At 34.0% G+C, this 25,183-nt stretch overlaps 1 protein-coding gene across 32 annotated transcripts in view; it reads left to right on the top strand.

The window, feature by feature from the left end:
* Window positions 1–25,183, top strand: part of BAZ2B (bromodomain adjacent to zinc finger domain 2B) — a 398,115-nt gene that overhangs the window by 290,529 nt on the left and 82,403 nt on the right. For 15 of the 32 annotated variants that reach the window (XM_026492708.4, XM_057317991.1, XM_057317996.1 and 12 more), the window contains 8 exons: window positions 918–1,111; window positions 9,366–9,569; window positions 9,872–10,267; window positions 14,636–15,242; window positions 16,885–17,178; window positions 18,377–18,437; window positions 19,255–19,363; window positions 19,629–19,730. In XM_026492708.4, the coding sequence (XP_026348493.1) occupies window positions 918–1,111; window positions 9,366–9,569; window positions 9,872–10,267; window positions 14,636–15,242; window positions 16,885–17,178; window positions 18,377–18,437; window positions 19,255–19,363; window positions 19,629–19,730 (1,967 nt within the window). The remainder of the gene's footprint in view (window positions 1–917; window positions 1,112–9,365; window positions 9,570–9,871; window positions 10,268–14,635; window positions 15,243–16,884; window positions 17,179–18,376; window positions 18,438–19,254; window positions 19,364–19,628; window positions 19,731–25,183) is intronic. The other 17 variants (XM_048214059.2, XM_048214046.2, XM_048214047.2 and 14 more) reach the window with 3 other exon arrangements.

The following is a 25,183-nucleotide window of genomic DNA, read 5'->3' as shown; positions in this document are numbered from 1 at the left end:
TTCCTGTTAACTTAAGTGATGCATTACAAATCCTCCATTCCAGTACTTATTTTCAGTAGAGTTCAGGGTTAATAACATTTATATAACACTGTACTAGACACTTTTTCACAATGTGTGCTTACTCCTTACAATAACTCTGAGAGATTTCACACCCAAAAGTAAATAAGTGATTTGAGGACTGTTTACGTGTCAGTGTGGTGTAGGCAGGATTTGAACCCAGGCCTTCTAACTCCCAGCTCCACTGCTTTTTCCTCTGTATTTCATTACTTCTTTTGTGTAACCGAGTGTAAGATTTACTTCTGTAATTAAGCATTAAATTCATCAAAAGTAATATCCAAGTACCCCTTTTTTCTTTTAAGTTATCATTAATATTTCTGTAGTTGATAACTGTTGTTAGAATAGCATTTGCAAATTATAATAGCATTTTGGATGGTTTATTATTATTATCATTTTTCACTTGGGTTAAGAGTTTTTGGTGAGTTTGCTCTGAAAAGGGAAATATTTGCATTTAATTATATTTCTAAACATTATTTTAATTGAAGTGAAATTCAGCTAAATATAAAATTACCATTTTAAAGTGAACAATCAGTGGCATTTAATGCATTCACAGTGTTGAACAATCACCACCACCTCTGTGTGGTTTCAGACATTTCATCACTCCAGAAGGAAACTCCATACCCCTTAAGCAGTTTCTCCCCATTCTTCCCTCCCTCAGTCTCTGGCACTGTCTCTACGGATTTAATGTGAATATTTCATGCAGATGGAATCCTACAATATGTGACTTTTTGTCTGACTTCTTTCACTTAGGATGATATTTTAGAGTCATTCGTAATATGTATAGCATATATCATTACTTCATTCCTTCTTATGACTGAATAATGTTCTCTTGGATAAACATGTTTGTTTTTATTTTCAAGGTGTAAATGGGTCAATAAATGGAAACAGTACATCATCTGTATCTGGTATCAACACACCTGTATTATCCTCTACTGCTTCAAGTTCTGTGGGACAAACTAAAAGTATAAGCTCAGGTGGAGGAAATCGAAAATGTAATCAGGAACAAAACAAAAACCAGCCTTTGGATGCTAGAGCTGAGAAAATAAAAGATAAGGTAAGTTATTCCTTCAAGGACAAATATATAACAGGTCTTTATATAAGCATTCTAAGGTTCAAACCACCTGAATCTATGGAACAATTTCTTATGAATTACCACTCCTATTTTACAGATGTGTATTTTTATGGTTTGGTACTAATATTAGGGCTCTTAAAAATTACAACTGTCAGCACCAGTATAAATAATGCAAATAGTAATAATAGCTAAGATTTACAGAGAACTTAATACATAACAGCTCTACTCTAATTGTTTTGCAGATAGTACCTATTTTAATCCTCTATATACCCATAACCAACTAGGTATTATTATTACAAATGGAGGAACAGAGCCTCAAAATAGTTGGCCAGTAAGTGGACAGGATTTGAAGTCAAGTAGGTTGATCCCAGAGCCTATGTTTTTAGGAAAACAAAAATAAGAAAACATTTTATTATGGGAAATTTGAAATACATAAAATAGACAGAATAGCATAATAATCCTGTGTATCCATGATTCATTGCAACAGTTATCACCTCATGGCCGGTTTTATTTCATTATATCCCCAACTGTGCAAGTTATCAGTTTATGCCTCTCAGCTCTAAATTCACCCTCTTCTCCTCTACCAGATGGCACAATGTTAGACCTAGTCAGCAGAGGGTCTTGGAGAAACCCTGGAAGAAGAAAGGGCTTCTGTTTCTAGTTCCAGTGTTTTCTTCTTGCTCTTATGTTGTGGCTGCCAGTGGGTAGCTTTCCCACCAGCTGACAGCTTCTCTGGGGGCTCTGTTTAGGAGACCTTGGTACACACCATCTAGTGGGTCTCATGGGCATCCCAGCAGGCATCTCAGTAGTAAGTTTGGCTGGGATGCCAGTGGGTGGCTTTCCAGCTAATTTTACTGGCACCCCAGCGAGGAGGTTTCCAGAAACTTTTCCTGGCACTCCAGCAGGCATGTTCCCTATTTGCCAGCCTTCACCTGTGATGCCTCAGTGAGCTTTTCTGCCATCCACTGGGCAACAGCCACATCCTCTCCGAAGTCTGAAGTTCAGCCTTGGGTGAATGAGGTTGGAAGATAGAGGTGCTTTTCCAAGTTTACCTTTATTTTAGTACTCTACGTCTGCCCAAAGGAGTGTCTGTTCCCTACATCTGCTATTTCAGTATTCTTTAGAGGCTCTTTGTCTCTCTTAGTAGTTCATATTCTGCTACTAGTTAATAATTCTATATGATAATATTTCCCTGTTCAGGGGCGCCTGGGTGGCACAGCGGTTAAGCTTCTGCCTTCGGCTCAGGGCGTGATCCCGGCGTTATGGGATCGAGCCCCACATCAGGCTCCTCCGCTGTGAGCCTGCTTCTTCCTCTCCCACTCCCCCTGCTTGTGTTCTCTCTCTCGCTGGCTGTCTCTATCTCTGTCTAATAAATAAATAAAATCTTAAAAAAAAAAAATTTCCCTGTTCAAACTGCTGATGTTGTTTCTGCCTTCTGACTAGACCTTGTCTGCCATAGAAAAGGTACTATCAGGAGTAGGTTGGATATGCAAATTGCGTATGATAAATTCACTCTAATATTCTGGTCACTCTAAGCCTTTAGATTTCCTCTTCCACATCATGCCAGGGAAGCTGTGACATTTTCGCTTTATTAAATGTAGGCCACCACTGAGTCCAGGTTTCATGCATCCAAGCAAGTAAGGTGAGATATCTCCAGCTACATGAACTAACACATTATATCCAGAATTTCTAGTAATTGCACCCATATTAGTGAATTTGGTCTGCTCTCATTTGTAATTTCTTCTTGAGCGAGGGGTCTTGGTTTATTTTGAATTAAAGTCTTAACATCAACTGTAAACATTTTAGAAACAAAAATAATAACTAGGGCAGCATCTTCTCATCTCCAAGGTCTATAAAACCACCTTGAAGGCCTGGTTTTCTGGGGAACCAGTCAGCAGTTTGTGATTGTGCTCACGTCACGTTCTTCTCCATCTCAGCTATGATGTCGAGGGGACTATCTCTTCCCCATTGTCTTTTCTTACCTCCTTTGTTGTAGATCAGTTGACTCTTATAGTGTATTTCTGATCTTTCTGTTCTTTTCTATTGATCTATGTGTCTGTTTTTGTGCCAGTACCACACTGTTTTGATTACCACAGCTTTGTAGTATATCTTGAAATCTGGGATTGTGATACCTCCAGCTTTGTTCTTTTTCAAGAGTGGTTTGGCTCTTTGGGTCTCTTGTGGTTCCATACGAATTTTAGTATTATTTGTTCTGGTTCTGTGAAAAGTATTGTTGGTATTTTGATAGAGATTTCATTAAATCTATAGATTGCTTTGGGTAGTATGGACATTTTAACAGTATTGGTTCTTTCAATACATGATATAGAATATCTTTCCATTTGTTTGTGTCATCTTCAATTTCTTTCATCAGTGTTTTGTAGTTTTCAGGTAAAGGTCTTTCACCTCTTTAGTTTATTCCTAGGTATTTTATTATTTTTGGTGCAACCGTAAATGGGATTGTTTTCTTAATTTCTCTCCCTGCTACTTCATTATTAGTGTATAAAAATGCAACAGATTTCTGTAGATTAGTTTTGTATCCTGCAACTTTACTGAATTCATTAATTCTAGTAGTTTTTTGGTGGAGTCTTTAGGGTTTTCTATATATAGTATCATGCCATCTGCAAATAGTGAAAGTTTTACTTCTTCCTTATAAATTTGGATGCCTCTTACGTATTTTTGTTCTTGTGTAATTGCTGTGGCTAGGACCTCTAGTACAATGTTGAAGAAAAGTGGTAAGAGAGTATCCTTATCTCGTTCCTAATCATAGAGGAAAAGCTCTCACTTTTTCACCATTGAGTATGATATTAGCCGTGGGTTTTTTATATATGACCTCTATTATGTTGAGATATGGTCCCTGTAAACCTACTTTATTGAGGGCTTTTATCATGAATGGATGTTGTACTTTGTCAAATGCTTTTATGAATCTATTGAGATAATCATATGTTTTTTATACTTCGTGTTATCAATGTGATGTATTACATTGATTAATTTGTGAATATTGTACCACCCTTGCATTTCTAGAGTAAATCTCACTTGATTGTGGTGAGTGACTTTTTCTTTATTCAGTTTACTAATATTTTGTTGATTTTTGCATCTATGTTCAACCGAGATATTGACCTGTAGTGTGTGTGTGTGTGTGTGTGTGTGTGTGTGTGTGTGTGTGTTTTGTAGTGTCTTTATCTGGTTTTAGTATCAGTGTAATGTTGGTCTCACACAATGAATTTCAAAGCTTTACTTCCTCCTCTAATTTTTGGAAGAGTTTGAAAAAATAGGTATTAACTCTTCTTTAAATGTCTGATAGAATTCACCTGTGAAGCCATCAGGTCCTGGACTTTTGTTTATTGGGAGTTTTTGATTATTGATTCAATTGCATTGCTAGCAATTGGTCTCTTCAAATTTTCTATTTCTTCCTGATTCGATTTTGTAAGATTATGTGTGTTTGGGAACTTATTCAGTTTGTTGGTATATAATTTTTCGTAGTATTCTCTTATAATCCTTTGTATTTCTATGGTGTTATCTGTTATTTCTCATCCTTTATTTCTGATTTTATTTATTTGAGTCCTGTCTTATTTTCTTGATGAGTCTGGCTTAAAGTTTTATCAATTTTATTTATCTTTTCAAAGAACCAGCTCCTGGTTTCATTGATCTGATCTATTATTCTTTTAGTTGCTATTTCATTTATTTCTGCTCTCATCTTTATTATTGTCATTCTTTTACTGACTTTGAGTTTTGTTGGTTCTCCTTTTTCTAGTTCCTTTTGGTGTAGGGTTAGGTTATTTATTTGAGATTTTTTCTTCTTTCTTTAGGTATACCAGTATTGCTATAAACTTTCCTCTTGAACAGCTTTTGTTGGCTCTCAAAGATTTGAGATTGTCATATTTTTATTTATCTCCATTAATTTTTTTATTTCCTCTGTGATTTCTTGGTCGATCCATTCATTGTTTAGTAGTGTGTTATTTAGCCTCCATGTAATTGTGTGCGTTCCCATTTTTTTTTCTCATGTTTGATTTCTAGTTTCATACTGTTGTGGTTGGAAAAGATGCATGATGTAATTTCAGTCTTTCTGAATTTATTGAGACTTATTCTGTGGTCTAACCTGTGATCTGTTCTGGAGAATGTTCCATGTGTACTTGAAAGAATGTGTATTCTGATGTTTGGGAATGGATGTACCTCTTAGAAGTAGTGCTAAAATCTAGTAAGATCTGAAATCCCCCATGCCTTCACAATGTACAAAGCATTGAGCAAGACCTTAGAGGCATGCATATGAAAAAGGCCCTGTCCTTAGTTCTGATAAGGAGTCTACACTGACATTTCTAAACAAAATCAGTGCTATTAAAGTAAAAAATATTTCACGTAGCAGGTACTAAAAATGTACATGGGCACCTCTTTAATGATGTGAAGAGACGGATTCTGAGGTACGGTGATGGTGTCTATAGACACGTATGTTGAAATGACACTAGAGAGAGACTGGCTATGAAAGTAAGGGATAGTAGAACTTAAAATTTCAGAAAAATAGCACCTTTGGATAATGCATTATCTAGAATGAATTTGTGATAGTAGGTTGTCAAGTACAATGGAGATGAAGGACATTAGAACTAAGGAAAAAAATCTTATACTTTTTTTTACTCAATATTTTTCAGTTTTTTAAATTTTATTTTTAAAAATATTTATTTATTTATTTTAGAGAGAGAGAGAGAATGTAAGTGGGGGGAAGAGAAGAAGGAGAAGGGGAGAGAGAATCTCAAGCAGACACTCTGCTGAGCGTGGAGCCTGACTTGGGGCTCGATCCCATGACCCATAAGATCATGCCCTGAGCCGAAATCACAGGTTAGACGCTTAACCAGCTGAGCCAGCCAGATGCCCTTAAAAGCTTTTTAAATTAAAACATTGCTTAGATAATCCTTTTCATGTGTAGTTTGGAAAAATGTTCTTCAGCTAATTTTGATAATCCCTCCTGGGGGTTGCTATCTTAGTAGTATGCATTGAAAATCATTGATTAAGTCCAATTCCCTCATATACAATACATGCATATTTAGAATAAATGTAGATATTTTAAAATAAACAATGTAATCACAGACTAAAATACACATACAGCCTGTTGAGGAAAAAAAAAATAAAACTGTTCAACTTTGAATAAGTTCCACTCTGCTATTACAAGCCAGTAGCAAGTTATTGTTACCACAACAGCCAGTCTTCTTAAAACATAAGTGAGTTCTTATGGTTTTAAAATATCCTATGTTATCATTCCCTCCAGTAGTTTCCTATCTCACTCAGCCTACAAGACCCTGTATGATCTGACCTCTGCCAGTCCATCCAGCCTTGTTTTCTGTGGCTCTCTTTCCCTGGTTTCCTGTGCTGGAGCTGATTTAGCTGACCTCTCCATTTTTTGAACATATCAGACTTGTTTCATGGCTTTTGCCTTTGGTCTTTCCGCTGTTCTTGAAGGCTCTACTCTTTTATCTTTATGTGAGTGTCTCTCACTCTCCATTTAGGTCTCAGCTCAGAAAAATCTTACCTGGTAACTGCATCTAAATCTTCACCCCCACCTCACCCCCAACACACACTGTCTATCCCAGTATCCTATTTTAGTCATGGTATGTGTCACTAAAAACACTTATTTATAATGTTTGTTGATTCTCTTCTCCCTGCTACCACTGGGGCAGAGTTGCTGTTATACCTTTGTATCCCCAGAGATGAGAGCAACTATGCCTGGTACATAATAGCCTTGAATTTGTATTTATTTTGTTATTGAAAGAAATAGTATACAGCGAAATGAAAAAGTTCAAGGAGTGGGCTCTGAAAAGCTTTCCCAGATTGGAACGGGGTTGGGGGCTGGTTAATAAGCTCTTCTTTGGTCATTTTTTGATAACCTAAGAAAACTCATTTTTAAAATGTTTAAATGACAGGAAAGATGCACACTACTGAATTGTGTGTGAATGCAAAATAACTACACACACACACACACACACACACACACATAACTAATAGAGACTAAGGGGACAAAATTGTAATACTGGAACTGATTTTTTCTTTTCTCTAATACCTGGACTTGTCTATTCACGTCTGTATTTTTTTCTAAAATGGGGACTAAATTTGTTAGCTTATTAAGGCAGAGATTCTTTGTATACTGTCAGTGTATGGTCTGCAAAGACTGTCTGCATCAGAATCACATTAAAGTGCTTGCTAATGTAGATCCCTGTGCCCTATTTGGAATTGGGACTCAGGAATCTGCTGGTTGTAGCAAATTCAGCAAGTAAATATTCTGCACTCTAAAACTTTAGAATCCACACCTCTAGATCCATTCTTGAGGCATGTAGACTCCATTTCTCATGCCACCTTTACATTAAAAACTACACATATTACTTGGACATTAAAATAGGAGTTTATTTTTCTCTAGTAAATTACTGTATTTCCCTTATTCTTTTCCTTTCTTAGCCTCTATTAAAACCCAAAGTGGTAATTTCTCTTTAGACTCTTTATGATTTTCATAATCTTGCTATACATGCTTAGAAACCCACAAGAGATTTTGGTTACAATGAAGGAGATTTTTCTCTGCCAAATAAATGGTAGGCTTAATGTTACTATATTGTTAGTATTTTGTTATAATAGTAATAGTATATTGTTACTATTGTTTCTCTTTAATCTCTACTTTGGTCTTTTTCATCTTGTGATACCCACACTATTTCAAGTCAGTTGGTTTCTCATCACTCCGCTTTACTGTGAGGGAAAGACATAGCTCCAGGAATGATGGTTACTATTAGTTGGCTTATGGAAGGGTGTGTCTCTGGAGGGAGCATTATGGTTGCTAGCTTGGAAGAGTTAACACAGGTTAGCATTGCAAGGAGAAGATAACAACAGGACTGACTCTCTTCACTCATATGCATTTCATTTCATTTAAATCAAATTTCAGAAAGCACAAAGACTACTACTTTGCCATCTATAACTATCGCTTCAACTTGGCTTCTTTTTGTAGAAGTGTATTATTGTCTTTCAGGCTCCAACTCATTAGTCATGACAGGCTGTATTTCTGTTAAGACCATAACTTTTGTAATTCATTGCTGCTTTTTCTATATTTTGTTCTTCATTTTATCTATCAGCGAATCCTATTGAAATGTGTCTGTGTCACTTTGGATTATACTCAGTCTTAACTGCTCTATCATGTCAGTATTTATCCTTTTTAGTATTCCTATTGGCAGAGTTTTAACTTTTACATTGTTACATAGTTATTTAGTCATAATTCATCTAATAATTTTTCCTTCTTTTTATCCATTACTATTATCTGTTCTTTTTTTTTTTTTTTAAGATTTATTTATTTAAGGGAGGGACAGAAGAAGAGAGAAAATCTCGAGCAGACTTTCCACTGAGTTCAGAGCCCTGCTCCGGTCTCAGTCTCAGTCTCATGACCCTGAGATCATGACCTGAGCTGAAATCAAGAGTTGGAGGCTTAACCGACTGAGCCACCCAGGCACCCCCTTTAATGTGACCTAATGTCACTTTCTACCAATTTCGGATTTTCTTTTTCCTGTAGAGCCTTAAATGTTCCAGAAATTAGTATCTCTCTTTATCATATTTTCTATCTTTTCTGACATGAAATATAAAAAATTAAATTCCTTGCTAAAGCAGCCCTTACGTCTTTTGCTACTTATTTTATCCTCTCTCCAGTACTTATTACATATGGAATTATTTGCTTTCATATTAGTCATTTGTCTACTCTACCACCACCAGCACTAGAATGTAAGTTTCCTGAAGGCAAGAACTCTGTCTTAGATATCATTGTTATCCAGCACCTACAAGGTGTGTTTGGCATGTCATATGTAAATATTTGGTTATTGACTCATTGTCCGCATAAAAAAGATGACTAAAGTTGAGTATAGAACTTCAGTGTCTGTAACCCTTATCATAATTGGAATTATCATTTTGTAAATTGCTCTTTTTAATCTGCCATGCATTTTGAAGCATGGCAGTGATATGAATAGATCTACATATATATACTATATCGACGTTTCTAATGCTCTATACATGACAGAGCCTGTACTTTTTATTGGAGAATTCCTATCATATAAGTTAATTGGATCTGTTTGTCGAATAATTACCCTTACAACATGTGACTTTTCCCTTTTTTCTAAAATGAAATTTTGAGATGGAAACATCACTTGAAAATTAAAAGAGCATACCTCTCACTGAACTTTGAATTTTTCAAAAAATAAAGTCTTGCTAAAAATTTGTCTTTATCCAGAAACCGAGGAAGAAAGCTATGGAAAGTTCTAGCAACAGTGATAGTGATTCGGGGACATCATCAGACACCTCAAGTGAAGGCATTAGTAGTAGTGATTCGGATGATCTAGAGGAAGATGAAGAAGAAGAAGATCAAAGTATTGAAGAAAGTGAAGATGATGATTCTGATTCAGAGAGTGAAGCACAACATAAAAGTAACAACCAGGTATAAATAGTGTATTGGCAGTAACCACACATTCTTCCTATTTCGGAATTAACTGGTTTATCTCGACTCTCAAAGTCTATGAAGTTTAAAGTTAATCATGTCTTTAGTTCTTAACCTTTGCACAAGAAAGAAGCTGGAGAAACACTTTTAAAGGGACATTTGGTATATTTTTTAGTGAGCTTTATATAACTATCATAAGTCATTAGCACTTTTTAAAGTACCCCTTTTTCTCCAGGTTTTATTGCTTGATGTTCTTTGTTGTAATAGGTTTTGAGAAGTCAACTTTTTATTTTTATTTACAGGTGCTATTACATGGTATTTCAGACCCAAAAGCAGAAGGACAGAAAGCAACTGAAAAAGCCCAGGAAAAAAGAATACACCAGCCATTACCTCTTGTGTCTGAATCCCAGACTCACTCATCATTCCAATCCCAGCAGAAGCAGCCTCAGGTTTTGTCACAGCAGCTTCCATTTATTTTCCAAAGCTCTCAGGCAAAGGAGGAATCTGTGAACAAACACACAAGTGTAATACAGTCTACGGGATTGGTGTCCAATGTGAAACCTTTATCTTTGGTAAATCAAGCCAAAAAGGAAACTTACATGAAACTCATAGTTCCTTCTCCTGATGTACTTAAAGCAGGGAATAAAAATACCTCTGAAGAATCTAGTCCTTTGACCAGTGAAATGCGATCCAAACGGGTGAGTGAAAAATTATTTATAGAAGAATTTTATTATTAGAGAAAGAACTTCTATATAGTCTTATAATATACAAGTTTAAATTAAATTCTACTCTTATATCCAACTGTATTAATTACCAAGAATAGAATATGTACATCAGAAAACTAGATTTCTCTGATTTTATATTTACATATACATCTGCTTAACATACTTTTGGCAACACAATCATGTCATTTTTTTCCTGAGGCGTAATGATTTAATAGTAAGGGGAGAAATACGTTTGAGTAAGATATACTCTACAGTTACTTTTGCTTAAGATCAATGTCCTTTTTTTTTTCTAATATCAGTATATTCTTTTTAAAAAAATAAACTTGAGTAATTTATCTTTGTAATCCTATAATGTGTCCATTACAAGCATAAAAATCCTTTCTGAAGAATCATTTTCTTTTGCCATTGTTAGTAAAGAATTTTTTTAAAGATTTATTTATTTTAGAGAGAAAAAGCACACATGTGTGAATGTGTGGGGGGAGAGGCAAAGGCAGAGAATCTCAAACAGACTCTCCGCTGAATGGGGATCATGGAGCCCAACTCCAGACTCGATCTCATGACCCAGGAGATGATGACCTGAGCCGAAACCAAGAGTCGGAAGTTCAACCGAGTCACCCAGGCGCCCCCCCCCTTTTTAAGAAAAGAATTTTTTTAAGATTTATTTATTTAGAGAGAGAAAGCGTTCCTTTGCCAGTTTTAACAAATTATATGAAATACAGAATATTTTGAATAATTTCATTTATACAAATACCACAACCACTAATCAGAGAAGTTTTTATTCTTTATTTTCTTGCTATTGATTTTATATTATTACATAGTCTGCATTCATAAGTCTAGTAGAATTCTAGTAATTAAATGACCAGTGTCTTTTATTCTAGAACCAATCCAGAGTAGAGAAAATATATTATGTTTGAACACAGTATCCTGTCTTTTGATTACAAAAATTATCATTAGGCCTCTTAATCATTAGATAATGCTTGGATAGCTTCTGCTGCTTGCCAGCTATTGTTTTAAGTGGCATTTACTCATTGAACACTAATATTTGTAAGTGCTACTAATATTATAATGCCCATTTACAGACAATCAAATTGAGATTCATAAAACTTAAATAATTCCCCCAAGATCACACTGCTAGTTAGTGGTAGAGTTAGGATTCACATCTGGGCAGTGTAGCACTAGAATCCTTGTTCATAACCACTGTGATATACTGCCTTTCTTTCTTAAAAAAGTTACAGTGTCCTTGTCCATTAACTCTTATTTTACTGTGAAGAATTTAAGAATAGGGTCAAAGTAAAAAAGCCTTGAATAAATCAGGCTTTTTTGAGAATCTAAATGAGTAAGTTCTCAAGCCTAAGTATACATTAGAATTACTTGGAAAACTTAAAAAAAAAAAAAAAAAAGAATAATACCTCAGAACAATGAAATCAGCATCTCTTGTGTTGAGACTGAGGTATCGCATATATCAAAAGCTTCCAAATGTATAGCCAAATTTGAGAATCTCTGATCTAAATGGGATGACCAATGGTATCATACCATGCATATGATAACTTGCAATGCACTGACTGCTCACTAAGGAGATATTATTATTTTCATTACATTATTGACTCTCCATGAGTAAATTAAGCAAACTAAGAATTACATTGTTTGAGTTAATTTAATTTTTCATTAATGTATATTCCACTTTAAGATAAATTATAGAGCATTATCAAGAGTTATTTGCATTTTGAAAGGTTTCTTAATTTTTCAAAGAGTTTCTTATATGTTTCTTATTTAAAGAATTTTATGTGACCGCCTATTAGAAAGTCACTTATTAAATACTTGCTTAGTAAATGTAACCAACCTAGACTTCCTACACATATGATCTTATGTAATTCTTACAAAGTTGTGTGAGGTGAAGAAACTAAGGCTTAAAGAGATTAAGTCACTTGCTAAAATCACAGAACAAGTAGAGAGCAGAAGGATTTTAAACCAAGGTCATTCTTACATCAAAGCCCATGATTAAGATGAAATAATTTGGTGTTTCTGAAATGATAATGGTAATTCATGGGAAATATTTTATGTGAATGGATCGTCACATCAGATTCAACTCCAGATGACTTTATCTACTTTTCATTGGTACTAGTATTGAGTTAAAGGGTATTTTATAAATATTTTTCTTGTATCAGCTCTTTCCTTACGTGACAGTCTAACATAGAATTTTGCTTTGTTCTTATGATAGTCTCTATTTCACGGTACCTGCTGTGTATCTGCCTCCCCCACAAGTTTGTGATTTCTTTTTTTGAGTATTATTTGATCATTGGCTCTTTCCATACAGTTACACTGTAGACATTTATCTCCCCTCTCCTTTTTATGTACCACCCCCAATATCAAGAAGCACAATATGTTTGCTTTAAAAGAGTAACTGATACTACTCTTAGGATAAAATACAGTGATCTTTGGTTATTTTTGAAAACCCTCAGGTGTCAATATATGGAAAGTGATTCTTTAGAATTATGGAGTCAGAAGCAATTTCAGAAAATTAAAATATAAAACTAAATGGCAAGGTTTTGTTTTCATGACTGTTTTGATCCTATGTATTTAGAAGGAAAATTTACTATCTGTAAAAAAAAGAGTACAACATGATTATGTGACATAATTTTGTTCTAAAAAATGAAAATATACTAAATTTTTCTGCTGAAACCTTAAATCAGTATATATATTAAATATGAAGGTAAGTACATTATATATATGCTTATATATAATATGCAGTATTTCTAATTTATATAAATATTAAGTAAAATTGAGTGTATTAATGTGTTTTATATAATTTTGCCATAAAATTCTTTTTAAAAGGTAAATGCAATTATTTAGTATAATTTTCCATATTTTATTTACTGAATAAATACTAATTAAGCACTTTTTTTTTTGGTGAAGCATCACCTTAGGTATGAGTATTATGTGAGTCTTTGTTTATAAAATGAAGTAACACAGTAAAGACATTAGATAAGATAAAGCAGTTTATGTATTAAATATACTGCTTATTAGACTGCTGCTATAAACGATTTAATACATCATTCTATATTGCATTCCATCCACATTTATACTTCTGAAATGCCCACCACAAATTTTTGCTGACTATGGAGTGTTAAGAGCTCAGCTGCAAGCTGACAGCACTGCTGATTTTAATTTTAAGGCAACCATTTTCATTACAGATTTTACCTTCTGAAATTTAACTGTATTTCTAGTAACTTCAAATATTTTAATCATTCTACTTAAGTTTTTTTATGTATTAATTACATGTACTTAATAAAGTTCATGTAATTTTATTCTTTTCAAGAAGATTTTGAGAGCCAAATATTTTTTTGCTTATTTACAGATGTAAATTTTATGTCTTAGTGGTTTACTATCAGTTTTTTCCAAGAAAAGTAGAATTTTTCTAAACTATTTTATTTCATGCTTTCTAATGCTAATGTGCTAAAGGCACTGTAAGGTAGATCCTACGTAATGTTGAGCCAAAAGTCCCAAAATTCATATCGTGTATGCTACCGATAGTACAGGGTAACAAATAGGACGTAAAGGAGTTGAAAGGACAGAGACAATGAGTGTTTCTGGCTGGAGCAAACTTGGAAAGCTTCTTGGGTGGGATTTTGAAGAAGGAACAAGATTTCATCAGCTTGAGATTTATAAAAGAAGGCCGTTTCACACAGAGAAAATGATTATAGCAAAATGTGGAGGTAGTGAAAGTATGACATACACAGGGCATGGTGAATACTCCAGTTTAACTAGAAAGTTCTATTAGTGCCTGCTTGAAAAGTCATTTGAGTATCAAAATGAAGTTTTTAGGCTTTATAAAGTTGCTGGTGACAGAGAAGACACTAAAGCTTTTAACCAAGGAGCTAATATAACAAAGGCTTTAAATTAAGATAAAATTGGCATTGGCATAATAGCATATATTGGGAGTTGTGTGGGAAGAAAGGATGGTATGGCTTAAGTTTGAGAAGTATTTTAATGAAAGAACCCAAAAGGCATAGGGATATGGCAGACTTGGAAGAGAGAAAAGTAAAAGATGTTTTTAGAATTTCAAATTTAGATTCTTGAGACAGTGGGAGCAATAATAATGAGAGAGGAACAGTCAAGAAACCTATATTTTGAGGGGGAGAAAGACTAATTGAATTTTAAACATATTATGGCTAGCCAAGATTCAGCAACCAACTAGTCATCACTGCCACTAATTTTAAGCACTTGTATATCATGATTTAAATTTGTATATGAGCAGTTGTTGTCAGATACAGAAGGCAAATAAAGGTAACCTTTGTTTTCATGGTACATTGTTGTTTTGTTTTTTAACTTATGTTTCAACAGGAACAATATAAACAGACATTCCCAGCGCAGTTAAAGAAACAAGAGTCATCCAAGAGCTTGAAGAAGGTTATTGCAGCTTTGTCAAATCCAAAACCAACCTCGAGTTCACCAGCACATCCAAAACAAACAGTAGAAAACAACCACCCTAATCCATTCTTGACAAATGCACTTTTAGGTAATCACCAACCAAATGGAGTCATTCAAAGTGTCATTCAAGAAGCTCCTCTAGCACTTACTACCAAAACTAAAATGCAGAGTAAGATTAATGAAAACATTGCTACTGCAAGCAGCACCCCTTTTTCCTCACCTGTAAATCTGAGTACAAGTGGGAGAAGGACCGCCAGCAATCAGACAGCTGTGATACCCTCTGCGTCTCCCGTAGTGCATCCTCAAGGGAAGGAAAAGGCGGTTAGCAATAATGCAAGCATGGTAAAAACCCAGCACCACGCTCACCCTGCAGCATCTCTAGTGGAGCAGTTTAGGGGAACAGATTCAGACATTCCCAGTAGTAAAGATTCTGAAGAGTCAAACGAGGATGAAGAAGAAGATGATGAGGAAGAAGATGAGGAAGATGATGAAGATGATGAGTCTGATGACAGCCAATCAGGTTATTTTTTATTTTTAAATTTGAAGTATTTATCTAAATGCTATGTGGATAAAACAGTTAAAGGAGGTTCTTAGTTCACAGAGCTCCAGTCATTGTCATACACTGTGTTTCACAGAGCTGTGTGCCTGTCCCTAGTGAGCTGGTAAAATACTGGAGTGAGTCAAATTGGAAATCCTAAGTTAGATTCTCAGCTTTGTTATTCATTTAACATTAAACAAATAAAAACTTTAAATGAACCTGGATGACGCATAAATTAAGAAATAACTTCACGAATTTGCTTAATTTTCATTTAATTCATAACCATTCATTTGTCCTTTCTTTTTCATTTCTTCTGCTACTTGTTGAAATGTGTCAGTAGATATTTTGCAGGAAGGAGGTAAAATTGTAGTCAGTCATTTAGAAAGCATCAAAAAACCTAAATCCCTGTGAATGTCCATTAGCAACACAGAATTTATTTAATAACAAGCAGAGTGCTCCTTGATTTTATTTTGATTTGCTTTCTAGTTTTCCGTGTTTGTTTTTAAAACTTCTTTCCATTTTTCTTCCCCTTAACTCTCTTCATTGTTCCACAGAAGATTGAAAGCATAAAATATAAGATAGCTTAAATTTTATATACAAAGGTGAAATACATATTATAAAAATATTTGGATTTGTTATTGGTCAACCACAAGTCCAATGGTGATTTTCTAGCTGACAATATGAGTAGGGAAATATAGTCAGTTATACAACTTAAAGTGTCTAAGGTAGAAACAACCTACTTGCTCAGGGTAAGAACAACTTTTTCTGATAATATTTTTTCCTGGGATTCCCATAAATACAACATTGCATGATCAAGTATGAATATTGTTATTAATACTTTCAAAGGCAATTTTTATAACAAATTTCAACATAGGCAGATGGTACTACACAAAGTGTGATTCCACAAAAATTGTTATTCTGGGAACCTTTCAAATACATTCCAAGGATCAGGCCTGTGTTTCTCAAGTTTAATCCAGGAATAAATAATACCTGTCTGTAGGAAGAGATGCATTTATAGGACTACATTCCTAGACCAAACTTAAATTATTAAACCATTAGATGATCCCACATCATTCTTTCCGTAACCAGGTCTTTTGTGAAGCCTGAGAAGCCTGATGAGGTGTTGCACCTAAATAAAATACCTACAGCCAGAAACACCAAAAATCTCTCAGAAAATGGTTTTCTTGTACCTCAAAGCCCAGCTGAAAGAATGATGGTAGTTTCAGACTTTCCTTCCTCATACTGAACCTTGTATACTTCTTAAGCAATTGAAAGAATCAATTCTATTCCCTCTATACCTTAGTTTCTCTATTAAATTAAAAATGATTTTGAAACCACTGAGCAGAACCCATCATGTGAATAGTGTCATGTGAGAAGAACTGTTTTGTGATTAAAGTGTTGAGTAAAACCGATACTTTTAGCAAAGAATTTTGAGAATTTGTAGTCTGCATACATTGTACTCAAATAGCTTGTAAGATAGTCATTTTTACATGAACTCTTCAGGGAAGTAGCTCAGTTGAGTTCAATCACAGATGCTGATTCCTAAACTATTCCATTTCGATACAAACTGCAAATGTTGGTGATTATCTAGTTATAATATACAAATGCTTCTTTTACTTCCCAGAATCAGATAGTAATTCAGAATCAGATACAGAAGGATCAGAAGAAGATGATGATGATGATAAAGACCAAGATGAATCAGATAGTGATACTGAAGGAGAGAAAACTTCAATGAAACTGAATAAAACAACTTCCTCTGTCAAAAGCCCTTCCATCAGTCTCACAGCTCACTCAACACCTCGTAACCTCCACATAGCAAAAGCCCCAGGCTCTGCTCCTGCTGCCTTATGTTCTGAATCCCAGTCACCTGCTTTTCTTGGCACACCTTCTTCCACACTTACTTCAAGTCCACACTCTGGTACCTACACTTTATTTTTATTATTGTAAAGTAGAAGTCAAACCATAGCAAGAATTCTTATTTATACAGTGTTCTGGGGATGACCTCATTGGAATCAAGTGTTACGGCTAGATTCGAGGTTGGCTAAGAAAGGTCAGCATGTATTTTCAAAGGATATGCCCCATTACCATTTTTGTTCTGTGCCTCCCATAAGAACCTGATTGATGACAGCTCTTGATTTCGAATATTTTCCTGCTTTTGTGTTCAGTTTATGCTTCTAGAATTTAGAATTTGACTAACAGTTGGACCTTTTTGTACTTTATAAAAGTGAGCTCACTTGGTTACTTGAGATACAATTGCATATCTGCCCAACATATAGCCAAAGGTCATTTGAGGTAGCATTTGAGTAGCATTATTATTTCATTAACATGCCACATCTTTTTTTTTCTATTTGACCTTTTATAAACTTCTGGAGGTCTTCCTTAAAAGTTTTTACATTAATATTCCAAAAGGATTTTTTATTTCTATTTCAATAGCTAAGAAAATATAGAGGTGTATAGTACAATATCATGTTGCTTTACTTATTTCACTCTTTTCTTAGAAATGTCAAGTTTTGCTTTCATTTGCCACAGACCAGTATGATATTCTGCTAATTTAAGATGCACATATTTGCATTTGTGAAACTTGGCCATTGTCTATGAAGAATTTTACATAAAATCATGATCCTATTCCTTTGTATTAGATTAAAAGATCTAGTGGTAGTTTTGACTATGGATTTATACGAACGTAGAAGTTATATTATTTTTAAGTGTACAAGCCACGTGTTGAAATTTTTCATCATCTTAAAACTCATATTCTCGAGGAAAACAACTGTACCCAGTTTTCTGAAACCTCTGTCTATGATTTTCCTCCTACTTCTTTAGGTATTTCTTTAAATACAAAGTGAGAGGAAAGCTATATATTTTTACCTTCCATTGTATTTTCTTTAGAAAGACCAGTTATTCTGTCATGCAGACCAAAGAAGACAGAAAAAAAAAAAAAATCCTCTATACAGTGTGTTTTGTTGCAAATCATCTAAAAGTAACCTACAAGTTGCAGAAATAGCTTAAGTAATTCAAGTCATTAAGATATATTATTTAAAGAAAAGTCTCAAAACTATCGAAAAAGTGTCATCTATATAAACTAATCTTTTATGTTAACTGGCTGAATTTTCTTGAAGGCACATCCAAAAGGAGAAGAGTAACAGACGAGCGTGAACTGCGTATTCCTTTGGAATATGGGTATGCGAAATAAGACTTCTCGTTTTGCTTTGCCTCACACATTTATGCATGTTTGATTTCTCACTATATCTCACTCTCTGCTATTCATAAAGGAATTGAATATACTGCATAGTATTTATTAGAGCAGAAGAGCTAGAGCAAAGGGCAGAGAAGTGGATATACCAGAAAGCCGAAAGTAAGGCTAACTGCAGTGTTCAGGCATGGCAGAGCTGGGATGGGATCACAGGGCCAGTGGGACTCCGGCTAAAAAAAAAAGAGCAAGCAAGAGAAAATCATTTGGCAGAGGGCAGGGCAGAGACACAGTTAAGAGTGTGAGAGGTTTTTGCAAAGATGGAATTAAAGGACAGTAAAAGCCACTGTGGACAAAACTGGGGGACTTGAGCAGAGGGTGGCTAAAATGGTTGGATTGAAACTGAGAAGTTTTACGCTCGAAGTCCGTGATCCTCAAGGAGCAGAGAGCCAGGTTAACGCTACTCTTTCCACCTAAAGCTTCTCAGATGTAAAAAATCAGTACATATTGACACGTGTTACTGAATTTGTCTGAATACCCAAAGTAATACCAGTTACGATTTCTAAGAAATGTAACGGCATTTAATATTTGTAACTTGAGTCTGATTCATTTTTAGTGGAATTACTTAGCTAAAAATCTAAATAATTTTAATGATAAATGTATCAGAGTTGTATAATTAGGGATTTATATTTGTTTTATTTGTATTTTCCATGTTGTCTAAAAAGCATGTGTTCTTAAGTTGTGTGTTTTTTTTTAAAGCTTTCTTAAAACTAAATATGTTATAATGCTCATTTCTGTTATGTGTAGCTGGCAAAGAGAGACAAGAATAAGAAACTTTGGAGGGCGCCTTCAAGGAGAAGTAGCATATTATGCTCCATGTGGAAAGAAACTTAGGCAATACCCTGAAGTAATAAAGGTACATACTTTTCACCAAGTAACATACATTTGGTGCCTATTAAACATGTGTATGGAAAAAAGGTGCTCTCCTTTCTCAGATAAAGTTCCTTGATACAAAATATTCTCTTGTATGGGACTAAATGTACTTAACTTAAATTGATCTTCTCTAAATCCATAGCCCCTTGATAGAATATGCAAAACGTTAGTGTCCTGAAGAAAGTGCTACATCAAAGCTGGGTTGTAATTATTAAAACCTGAAGTGGAAAAATATGTGATTTTTTCAGTATCTCAGCAGAAATGGAATAATGGATATCTCAAGGGACAATTTCAGCTTCAGTGCAAAAATAAGAGTGGGTGACTTCTATGAAGCCAGAGATGGACCGCAGGTATCCACTTTTTAAAAAGTATAGTCTTTAAACCAAAAAGTAGTACCATAACCTAAATGAAGTAAATTTCACTACACTCCGAAGCATTGCCTTTTGTTAGTTAATTCGTACAGCTATACATATAAGTTTGTGGTTAACACTCATCAGGGCTTCAATTTACTATATTCCAGTAACAAGGAGCTTTGACATAATCGGCGTCTTTTTCAAATTTTTTAAGTCAACATATTTGTCAACAGTTTTACAGTTTATACAGGTATGAAAGTAGTATCTGCATGTTCCCGTGAAATATAGAAAAACATTAGTTCCCTGAAAGGTAAACTAACTTAAAGGTAAATTAATTTGAATAGGAAAAATATGTTGTTAGAAGTCAGTCCAAAGGGGAATAAATATGCCTTAGTTTTTTGGAGGGATCTTGTGCATCTGATTCTACCATGCTACATGATCCATTTTCACAAGTTTGGTAATTTGGGGTGGGGGGAAGTTTCCTTAATATTAGGTGAGTGAAATTTCTGCTTTTTACAGAAATTGAATTTTTCAGTTAATTATATACATTTCTGAAAATATCACCACAGCACCCTTTTTGCCTACCGGTTAAGTACACAACCTTACTGCTCAGCACAAAGAACCTGCCAGAGAGACTTCATTTCCTATATGTTTCCCTTAGGATTTTGTTTTCGTTTCTTACTTGGATTCAGCTGCATATGCTTATTATTCCCTTTAACTTTATCAGCTCCTTTGAAAGAGGACCTGGTTAAGGAGTAAGGAGACCTAGATTCTCGTTAACCTATGAAATAGAATTTGTGATTTCAAACATCAAAATAATGCCACCTTTTTCCTCAATTTCCTTGTCTGCAAAGTAAAGACAATAATAATTTTACTTCTGCCTCATAGGATTAGGGTGAGGTTAAAATGAGATCAGATACATGAAAATGTTTCAAAAGGTTAAAGTGCTCAGCCAACTGCAGTTGATATTTTCTTTCTTGATTGAATCTTTCTTCCTTTTGGCCTATTATAATGCACGGAGAGAAATTTTTTCCAGTAATAAATATTTTCTAGTGTGAATAGGCAGTTTCTTCCATCCTATCTTACCCTCTAATTTTATAGTTATAGAAATAAAAAAAGGCCTTCCTAATTCTGCAGGAGGTTTTTTTTGAGACCTCAAACATTAAGGGAATTTTCCAAGATCACATGGTCTCAACCAGGCAGAGACATAACTAGAACTTAGGGTTTCTAACAGTGTTCTTTTACATTCATCATATAACCCATTTTCATTATGGTCTATTAAGGAACAAGTTACATCTAGGTTCGCTTGTTTCTTTCCTGGTAATTTTAAAATGCCAAAATATATTTATCTGAGGCTTAACTTCTTAATTGAAATATATTCTAGGATTTTTCTCTTTTTATTTTTTAAACTTAAAAAAATGTTTAGGGGTGCCTGGGTGGCTCAGTCGGTTAAGCGTCTGCCTTCAGCTCAGGTCATGATCCTGGGGTCCTGGGATCGAGTCCCGCATCAGGCTCCCTGCTCAGTGGGGAGCCTGCTTCTCCTACTCCCTCTGCTTCTCTCCCCTCTCATGCTCTCTCACTCTCATTCTCTGTCTCTCAATAAATAAATAAAATCTTTAAAATTTTTTTTAAAAAATATTTATTTATAAAAAAATTAAGTTTAAACTTGGACTAAATCTGTTGCCAAACAGATCCTCAGAATTTTATTGTTATTATACCCACTTCCATATATACTGGATCAGTTTCTTATCACAAAAAAAATATTAGAAGATAATAATAATCTTATTTAAAAATTCTAATCATTTTTTAATCTTTTGCCTCATGGTATCAAATCCTTGCTTGTCTTATTTATGCCAAAGTTTTTAAGTTGAATTGATTTTTGTTCTGAGAGGAAAGCTAATTGCTGTTCAATACATAAAGGATTTTTAGGTTTGTATCAGTGATAATTAGACTTAATCTATAAAACCTCATTAGGCAAAATAAAATGTTCTTTGACATCCATTCACTTTTTATTAAACATAATCAGTGTTTTCCAAATGTGTATTGCCCTGTTGAGAGATCAATTCATCAAGGAAATATGATGAATTACTAAATTCAGAATATGTTAAGCTGCCAACATTTCGGCAGACTGCTAAGGGAAAATACTAGCAATTTTGAGAGCGCTTCTGTCGTTTAAAAAAATTAGTAAGTTGGATTCATTTCAGGATACTTTGAGAGAACAATTAAAGGTAAGTAATCCAAAAAAAGTGCAGTTAATTAATTAGAAATGCATATAGTACATATAATTGTAGAACCATAGATGTTTCCATATGTTGTATGATGAATATTTTTAAGCATATAGTTAATTAGAAATGTATGTAATTATGTAATAATTTTCTATGAGAATGAACAAAGATTATATATTTTTGTTAGAGTAACTATGATGTGTGATAATTTGATTGGCCTGAATTTTGTAGAAGATGTAAAATATAGTTTGGCCAAGCCACTGGTACTATGCAGAAATGATCTGTGTGTGTTTACAATATGTCTGCCTTTATACAAATTGCAGAAAGGGAATGATGACTATATAGATACTGAAAAACAAAACTGCATATTGAAAGATGGGGAGGAAATGTGTCAAAATTTTAATGGTAGATGTAATGGTTGGTGGTACAGTGGATCATTTTTTTTTCTTTCTACTTGTGGGTTTCACATTTTCTAAAATTTGCTTGTATTACATACAATTTGAAAAATTTTTTCTATTAAAAAATAAATATTTCTACCCCTTCTAATAAAGCTAAGCATTCAGTTTTCCAAATGCATGGAGATTGTACATAATGATTTCGAATATTACTGCTACAGTTTTCCAAGCTTCATTTATCTATTTTGGGTGTTTTTAGCAAATGAAATGCTGTATCTGCAGATTTATTACTATTCTCACTTTCCTAAAAAATCATTTGCATTAGAAAATATATTTTCTCCATCATATTTTTCTTTTTTCTTGTAAAGTTATCAAAAATAACCAATATTAGTTCTGTAAATTCTAATATTATTCAAGGCATTTCAGAAATTTCAGCAGTGGTGTTGCAAAGCTCTGTATTTTGCAAATAAAATTTAGGAAATGATAATTTCTACTAGAAGATAATTCTAGTCTGCAGTAGAGAACCATGGTTATTTTATTTTTCACTCAAGATATTTCTGAGCTTAAGATAGAGTATACAGATATTTATCAACAGCAAACATTTGAAAATATTGACTTAACTGTGCATGTAATACAATAAGATGAGATGTACGAGAGCTTGTATTTATTGAAATTTAAGTAAATTCATCATTAAAAGACAACAACCTAATGATTACTTTCAAAAAGTAGGAAAGAAAAGCCCTTAATTAAAGTAAATAGATAGAGTTGACACAAGAAATGGGGTGGGGGAGCCTTTAATCTATTCATTATCAGTGTTATTTATTTCAGGCTTCAAATGTGGTAAGAGATTTGTAGAATCAGCTCCTTGTCAGTGTCTTCTGATACTTACATGCCAATCACCTCCTACAGGCTTCTATAAAAACCATGATTTTAAGGATAATAGACTTCATAGAACAAAATGAACCCTCTAATAAGGCCATGCTTTATTGGCTGACTACCTTGTAATAAAATTCTGTTAACTATTTTAGCCAGTGAAACCCCTTTGAAAAGAATATAAGGTAAATAGATTTCTTACAGACTTCTGCTTCATCACATTATAAAGAATTTGTTGAACCTAATGTTTATCATTGTTTTCATTTTATTTTGGTTTTGGGTGTCAGAATAATAGAAAGTAAGGATGAGCTCAACATATTTTGGTAAATATAAGGTTATTTTTATTTACCTAAATAAGATATTTGGGTAAAAAGGTATTCACATTTTTATTAGGAATATATGAAGGCTACAAGATAAATTATTAATGACAAAGATTATGTTGAAATATGTAATTGTCTACTTTGAAAAGTATTTTTTGTGAATTGTAGAGAAGAAAACATTTAAGCATAAATGTAATAATTGAGTTTATTTTTTCAACCAGTAAGTTCATAAGCATAGACTCTTGAATGTTTACTGTATTCAGGATAGAAAAACAAAGAAAAGGTAAGATGCAAAGAAAAAACAAGTTAAAAGTGACTTAGAAAATGCTGCCTTTTCTACTTGAGTTATATGTTTTTAAAAAAGATTGTTTTTTTCTCTTTAATGGCCTAAGGCCATGAGAAAAGAAAAATATTTATAGTTCTTACTGAAAAGTCCCCCTTTTCATAGTCATTTAATCAATAAATATTTGTGGCAAATACTTAATGTGCCAGGCATTTTTCCCCCAGATAAATTTTCCCTAAAGTCATTTTCCATAAAGAAAACTGTGACCACATTTCAAAACTACAGAAATGAACTTGAAAGCCTGGCTTTGAAAAAACAAAACAAAACTAGTGTTTGTAGAGAAACTGAAGAGTACAAAAAACATAAAAGTTATGATCACTGGCTTAGAGAAGATAAAACACTAAGCACAATGCTGTCCAGCAAAAATCAGGATTTTGTTAGTAAGGAATATAGGGAGACTTCACAATAAAGCAGACAACACTCGGTCTCCGGCAAGATTGTAATGCTGCTAATTATTTCATATAAGTAAGGAACGAAAGATTGGGAGTCAACAACCAGGGTTCTAATTCAACTCTGCTGTTAACTGTCACACCTAATGCAACATAGCTGTGGGCATATATGGACACTGAGAACATGAAAGATCAGTACCAGAAATCTAAAATACTGAAAATTTATGTCACTAATCTACCAGGTAGGATTTTCGATGGCTAGGCAAGGGCCTCTACTGGGAGGCCAACTGTATGAATCCAAGTGTGGAGCTAAAGAGATATTTGAAGGTCATGGCTCTTAAAGGTAACCTACTGTGAGTAACTAGAAAGCATGGCCTGCATTGTGGAATAATTATATCAAACCCCATCTTTCTCAATGGTTTTTAGTAAGTGACACCCATCTCTCCAGCATAGATAATCTTACTCTTTCACATCTTTGAAATGCTATTCAGTAAATGGTATTAATAAACTGTGATTACAGTAGATTAAGAATCCCTAATGCTTTAAAGTTCGTGGTACATAAAACTCTCACTACCTATCTCTGGCACTGTAAAGTGGCTAAAAATAGACATAATGCTAAATTATGAAATAGGCGTAAGGAAATTCAACAAAATTTTGATTTTTCTCATGATATTATCTTCAGTGTTTTTCTTAAAATGGGAAGTTCTATCAAAAATATTTGATGCTCTCACTTTCCTTGTGCCCTAAGATTTTTCTTAGACTCCTGGCAAGGTAATTCAGTATCCTATGTTACTTTGAAAAACTGAAGCCTGCTTTTCTAGGCCTTAATTTCCTCATCTGTAATGTGAAGGGTATATGTCCTAGGAGGTCTTTAAGATCAATTTCCTTTTAGGTATGACATTCAA

Source organism: Ursus arctos, unplaced genomic scaffold (genome assembly GCF_023065955.2).
Source record: "Ursus arctos isolate Adak ecotype North America unplaced genomic scaffold, UrsArc2.0 scaffold_1, whole genome shotgun sequence".
Taxonomy (NCBI): domain Eukaryota; kingdom Metazoa; phylum Chordata; class Mammalia; order Carnivora; family Ursidae; genus Ursus; species Ursus arctos.
This window is presented reverse-complemented; position numbering and strand designations above follow the sequence as displayed.